We start from the raw sequence: 7,090 nt of genomic DNA on the forward strand, positions 1-7,090 counted from the left end.
ATGCTTACTCTCCCCGTGAGCCTCGAGCTCCCAGCGCCCTTAGCAACCGCCGGCAAGGTAAAGCGGAAGAACGCCCTTGTCCCGCCCCACTGGCGCTCACCGAGGTCGGACGCGGAAGCGCGCTGGTCCAATCACCTGGGACGAGACCTGCAACTAGCCAATAGAAGGCTGGCATGGGTGGGCGGGCGAAAGGGGTCGCGCGCGCGTGCGCAGTAGGGAGCCCCGGGGCTTTGGTGCTGTGGCCGTGAGGTTGAATTGGGTGCTGGTGGACTTCTGTTAGTCCTCAGAAACTTAGCGTAGCCACTGCCGCCTTCTACTGTCCTCGCCATGTTCCTCACGCGGTCGGAATACGACAGGTCGGTGCGGCGGGGAGAAGCGGGTCGGGATTCCGGGGGGGTGGGCGCGGAGCCCGGCCGCGGCCTGCGTTCTGCCGTGTCATGGGGCGCTCCGGGATCCCGCGTCTGGCGGCACCCGGGGATTTCTTGCCCTCCCGGGTGCCTGCTGTCATTCCCCAGGCTAAGATGGGCAGGTTGGCCGCTCTCGTCCTACCGCTGAGTCACTGCTGGGTCCCGACTGCGGAAGCGAGATGCCTGGAGAAGAAGGTTGAATCGGGACCCCCACCTTTAACCTGCAGAAGTTCGGGGTCCCCTCTCCGCTCATCTTTTCGTGCTAAATATGACTGCCTCTTTTTTTTTTTTTTATTTAAGTGAAACGTGTTGCCTGGGGTAAGAAGCAACGGGAGACTATTAAATGGGTGTGTAGTGGAGCGCGCTGGGCTGTGCGCTTCTGCAAAAGCGCGAAAGCAGTCTCAGCCATGCCGGGACGCATCCGTCTGGGAATCGGACTTTCTAGGAACCAGAATTTAGAATGGATCTCGCAAGATTTAACCTCAAGCTGATTACACTTGGCAAATTTTTTTGAACTTTCATAAAAGTTTGAAGCGAGTTAGTTTTAATGTTATGTAATATTTTAGAAAATCAAAGAAGTTTGTCTTTTAAAATGAAACATTGAGAGCTTGGAAATTTTAAATCTTACATATTCATGCTGTAGATCTTTTTACTTTCAGTTTCTGTTTTGATCTGTAAGGTTTGCACTTCGCTGTTAAAGTTTGTTTAAAGGCTAGGAAGAGCTGATTTCTTGGTACTAGGGAGCTTGAGAAGCTTCTTTTCAAAGGTGTTGATCACCTGGAAGTCACATTTTACTGACTAGTAGGTTTATGTCATTTTAAGACCACCTTTTCCTGCTGTAGTCAAACAAATTGATTTTGTTAGTCAATATTTAGTTTCCAGGGTAGTAAGAGTCATCTTTGGACCACACAGTTTTGAGTCTAAGGTGTGTATGAGAAAATTGCGATCCTCATCCGAAGGCCTTTATCAAGTTTTGTATCTTCCTAAGAGTACTGAAAATACCGCCCTTGTTTCTTAGGTAGTAGTGTATATTGTCTTAGATGCTGGTCATACAGCAATAAACAAAAGCAAGATTCTTGGTCATCTAGGAGACTGTTCCAAAGAACTATTTGCAAAAGTAGACAAGTATAGTCTGAGACAGAAATAGGAGTTTAAATCAACACTGGAAGTTGTGGAGAGAGAGATTGTGTCCAGTAAGAGATTATCGCTTAAGAAGGTGATATTTTAACTGGTAATGAGAAAGTTGGATTTGAATAAATAAAAACAGTGAGTCAGTAGTTTTGGGCCAAAGACTATAGGATGAAAAATGGAGCAGCAGCTTGTTAGGGAAATGACCAACAATGCTTGTTAGAGAAAAGTCCAGTTTGATAGACACATATGATGCGTGTTATGGGAATAGCAGTAGATATGGGGAAAACAGGATAATTGTAGATACTGGATTGTTTTTAATAAGAGGCTATGCAGTTTGGGTCTTTCTTTTTTTTAATTTATTTTGTGTGTGTGTGTGTGTGTGTGTGTGTGGCCAGCTCAGCCCACCAGGGGGCGGGGCTGGCTGGCATGTGGTGCTGGGGGATTGAACCGTGGTCCCTGTGCTTTGCTAAGCTTGTTCTAAGTAGGTGCTTTAGACCACTGAGCCATCTCACCAGCCCTGGGTCTTTCTTTATAGGCAACTGTGTGCCGTTAATTTTCATTTTAAGAAGTTATATATCATGATTACACTATAGAGATTAATTGACTGGATTAGAGGAAAGATTAAATCAATACCTGTTAGGTGGCTTTTGCAGTACTTAGGTGAAAGGTAGTGGTGACATTGAGGAAGGAAGAGCAATGTGTTGTGGATTGCTGACTTGGTGTATGGTTGGATATGGGAGAGGATGAGGAGGAAAAAGTCATATAATCCAGAACTTTATAGTTTGAGGAAACCAAAAGATTGGTGGTGTTTTAAAGTAAACTGAAGTAGCAGTGTTGCAAAATGAAGCTGATTTTGCAAGTGACAGGCTTTAAGCGTACAGTATTTCAGATTGAAATGTTGAATGTTAGGTTTTAATGGACTATCCAAGTGGAAGTGTTCAGCAGGCGTTCAGCTTCATCACGAAAGAGGTCAATCTGGTAATAGAGATTTGGAATTAGCTGTTGCTTAGCATATGTAAAATAACTGAGGGAGGCAGTAAAGTTTTAGAGAAAGACCAAAATGAAGTGTGCATTAGTGAGGATGTAGTAATGTAATGCACTGCCTCACTGAGATGAAGTTTCTAACTTAGAGTAAAAAAGTCACAACCACAGAGTGCTTGATCATTTAGAGTTGTTTCATACTCTGTTCCAGTCAGTAGCCAATTGTTTTGTGAAAAAGGCAGACCAAGTGTCTGCTATTTTTCACCTGAGAGAATTAAAGTTAGAAAGTGGCAAAACTATAACTCAATTCTCAATCTTCTGACCTCCAACTTTACTTTCAGTGATTGTTAAAGTTTTTCTTTAGAGCCCTAAACTTCCATCTTCAGGGTACCGGAAGGCTGGGATGGCCCTCTCCACCCACAGTATAGCCAGACTAATTCTCAGAGGCAATACAGTGAACGAGTTAATAGCTAGGTCTCAGTAGTCAGGTGGCGTGAATTCTAACTCCTCTTTCCAGTTGCCTAAATTCTAATTTCTCTAATATTCTAATTCCAGCTCTCCCTCTTATATATGTTAAGTGACTTTGGGCATCTTTCCCCCTCTGTGGGTGTGCTGCCACACATCTACAGTGCCACTGATCTGGGAGGCTGAGGCAGGAAGGTTGCAAATTTTCAAGACCAGCTTGGGTGATTTAATGGCTTAGCAAGACCTTGTCTCAAATTTAGAAGGGACTGGAGAATGTAGCTCCGTTCAATCCCCAGGACCACAAAACCATCCTCACCTTAAAATAGTATCTTCCTTAGAATATTATTTCTGGGATCATTTTGAAGACTGAATTAAATTATTTAAAGGTTATGACATCATACATGTAGTACATGCTCAGCACATGTCAACTTTATTATCCATTTTATATTTTGGAGTTATACATAAAATTTTTTTTGAAAAATATCGGTAAAACAATTTTATAAATGGTGTATTATGTACTACCTGTTTTAGGTCCACACTTCATAAACCAAGTCATTTTCAGTCATTTGTTCAAATATTTTTAAGGTGTCCATTGTGTGCTTTATAAAAGCTCTTATAGCTAACACCATGATAGATGCCTCTTCACAGAGATTTCTGACCTGTGGAAGCAGGGAAAGTTAGGAAGACATATTTTAGAGAGAAAGGCAGTCTGGTGTGTAATTGGTATAGATGTTAGTGAACTAAGGCTGTAGTGGCTACACAGATGATGTCAGCTCGTTAAGATAACAATACTATTTCATACAAATAATGTACCTGTGACTTTTATTATGAAGTAAGGTATTAACATGAAATGCATATTATAAGAAGGTACAGAAAAATGCGTATTTTCTTGGGAATTACCTGATAATTTCGGGGCCGAATGTATCAAAGGAATTGGTGAGATGACTCATGATTCATGAGACAGGTTGCCTCATGATTGAGATAGAAAAGTCACTTGCTCTCATTTGAGCAGTGTGGGAAGGTTTTCTGTGAGTAGACAGTAGTATGTATATAGGTTCTACTCCTTGACACTATTAATATACCAAAAAATAAAAAGACACCCTACAGATTGTTGTGGGCAAAGCAGAAGGTAATGACAGTGTCCCTATCTTGTAGTCATTTCCACTAGTTGTCACGGAATTTGAGGCCAATGTCCATAGGAGTAATTTTTCTGACTCTTTAATATTTTTTTTTTTTAATTTATAGAGGTGTGAATACTTTCTCTCCTGAAGGAAGATTGTTTCAAGTGGAATATGCCATCGAGGCTATCAAGGTATAGTAACAAGCAGCGTGGAAGTGTCATGTCCTGTTAGAAATGTCATATCCCTTGATGGCCTATTAGGTGCTTGTATGACAACTTCAATCCTGTTCCTAACACCTAAATTTAAATTTTTTTAAGCAAGTCACTTCGTAATTTTGTAATAACTTTTTCTTAGGGGTGCAGGAGCATGTTTGTGTTTATAATCTTCTTTATATAAATAGGAATGTGGCAATTCAGATTTAGCCCCTGTATTTCTATATTTTGTTACCTTGACCACATTACATAAGTGATCCCCAGAATCTATCTAAAATGTGTACCTTATACTAAAATATTTTTTATTTTATTTTATTTATTTATTTACTTATTTTTGGTGGAACCAGGGATTGAACTCAGGCCCTTGTGCTTGCCAGGCAAGTGCTTATTCCACTGAGCCATCTCCTTGGCCCCTAAAATATTTTTTTTTTTTTTTAAAGAATAAGTGAAGTTTTTTTTATTTATTTTTATTTATTACATTTATTTATTGTGTGTGTGTGTGGCCAGCTCAGCCCACCAGGGGGCGGGTCTGGCTGGCATGTGGTGCTGGGGATCGAACCGCGGTCCTTGTGCTTTGCCAAGCTTGTTTCAAGTAGGTGCTTTAGACCACTGAGCCATCTCTCCAGCCCCCTAAAATATTTTTTAAAAATGTAAACATATCACATGCTTTGATGAGCCCTGTATTTATATATTATATATTGCGGTACCGGGGATTGAACTCAGGACCTTGTGCTTGCCAGGCAAGCACTTATTCTACTGAGCTATCTCCCGGCCCTATATTGATTCTTGTTGTAGGTCTTATTAGTATCATTATCCTCACTTTGCATACAAGGAAACTGAGGCAGAGAAGGGTAAATGATCAGCATGGTGGAATGGAGATAAGCTATACTGTGGGCTGCTGGTGTGCTTGGAGATAGTGTTTATGTCGTTGGTAATCTTTTCTTTTGATCCGTCTTTTTCCCTGCTGTTCCCTTCCCCTTTCCCCTCAGCTCTCTTTTCCCCTTGCTCCTATTCTTTCCTGTCCTCCTCTCTCTTGTCTCTGTCTCTTTTCTATATCCTCATGGATTTGGGGAATATCACATTTTGGGACAGACCCAAGATAGGTAGCAGAGGTTAAATAAGAACAGGTCCAGAAAAAACATCAGCATTCATTGCTTCTTGTCCTTAGTAGTCTTCAGACTCACCTCTCTGAAGAGCGGGTCATTTTTCAGATATTTTTAAGATTTTATTGGATTGCCTTTTTATTTTTTTTTTTTTATTTTTTATTTTTTTAATTTATTTGTGTGTGTGTGTGTGTGTGTGTGGCCAGCTCAGCCCACCAGGGGGCGGAGCTGGCTGGCATGTGGTGCTGGGGGATTGAACCGTGGTCCCTCTGATTTGCTTAGCTTGTTCTAAGTAGGTGCTTTAGACCACTGAGCCATCTCACCAGCCCCTGGATTGCCTTTTTAAAAAAATTAAATTTATTTATTTATTTATTTATTTATTTATTTGGTACAAGATCTCACTACAAAGCTGGGACTTGTAGTGATCCTCCTGTCCCAGCCTCCCCAGTGCTGGGATTGCAGGTGTGTGCCCACATACCTGGTTTTGATGGCCAGCACGGTATGCAGTACCAGGGATTGAACCCAGGTCCTTTTGCTTGCCAGGCAGGCACTAATAGACTGCCAAGCTATCTCCCTAACCCTGAATTTCCTTTTTAGAAGCACAGCGTTCTACAAATCAAGGCTCTTGCTATTGACAGGAATAGTATACTTATTGGGGGACTCACTGTTTGGCTACTAAATATGGATGATTGAAGCTTATATCTAGTAAAGATTTATAGAGAACTCTGGTGAGTACTTGAGACTGTTCTTTAACCCATATTGGTAACTAAAACATGTTTTCTTTCAGCTTGGTTCTACCGCCATTGGGATCCAGACATCAGAAGGTGTATGCCTAGCTGTGGAGAAGAGAATAACTTCTCCACTCATGGAGCCCAGCAGCATTGAGAAGATAGTAGAGATTGATGCTCACATAGGTAAGAAGCAGGGCAGAGCTGCTCTGTGGACTCTGGCCTGGGCTGAGCCTCCTACAAAGTTTCAAGTGGGGGTTTCACAGGATGCATGCCTTATTTCCTGGTTAGCTACCAGTTCCCAGGCAGTAGGCCAGTGTGCATAACTTTAGGAGTTGTAGGACTCATGTATATTTGACTCACTCCCAGAAGTTTCTTTGCTTGTCAGATTTATTTTATTTTAGTTTTTACAGTGCTGGAGATCTAACCCAGGTTAGCAGATACTACCACTGAGCTACCCTCTTCGCTGCCCCTCAGACTGAGATTTGGCACGGGTGATGGTTGTTCAGATAGGCAAAGGTTGAGTTACAGGTTAGCCCGCTGGTTCCTTGTTGATGACTAACGTTACTGCTGAGAGGGGACCAGCAGGAGCAGGATCACCGGCAGGGGCTCAGGTGGCCGCAGAAAACGGCATGAGCAAAGATTTTTGCAGTGACTTAAGATTCAGACAGTTTTAAGAATAAACTTTGACCCAGTGAATCTTTTTCCTCTTATTTTAAGATTAATTTTTTTTATTTCTTGTCCTCCCTCACCCTCTTTTTCTTTTAAATTTATTTATTTATTTATTTATTTATTTGAGAGAGAGAGAGAGAGAGAGAGAGAGAGAGAGAGAGAGAGAGAGAGAGAGAGAGAGGCCAGCTCAGCCCACCAGGGGGCAGGGCTGGCTGGCATGTGGTGCTGGGGGATTGAACCGCGGTCCCTGATGCTTTTGCTAAGCTTGTT

At 42.1% G+C, this 7,090-nt stretch overlaps 1 protein-coding gene across 1 annotated transcript in view; it reads left to right on the plus strand.

The window, feature by feature from the left end:
* The first annotated feature begins 204 nt into the window (after positions 1–204).
* The window catches only part of Psma5 (proteasome subunit alpha 5), a 20,149-nt gene continuing 13,263 nt past the window's right edge, over positions 205–7,090 (plus strand). Inside the window, exons 1-3 of the mRNA XM_004636929.3 lie at positions 205–356; positions 4,230–4,296; positions 6,208–6,334. Coding sequence (XP_004636986.1) covers positions 328–356; positions 4,230–4,296; positions 6,208–6,334 — 223 coding nt within the window. The 5' untranslated portion in view covers positions 205–327. The remainder of the gene's footprint in view (positions 357–4,229; positions 4,297–6,207; positions 6,335–7,090) is intronic.

Source organism: Octodon degus, unplaced genomic scaffold (assembly GCF_000260255.1).
Source record: "Octodon degus isolate 3935 unplaced genomic scaffold, OctDeg1.0 scaffold00084, whole genome shotgun sequence".
Taxonomy (NCBI): domain Eukaryota; kingdom Metazoa; phylum Chordata; class Mammalia; order Rodentia; family Octodontidae; genus Octodon; species Octodon degus.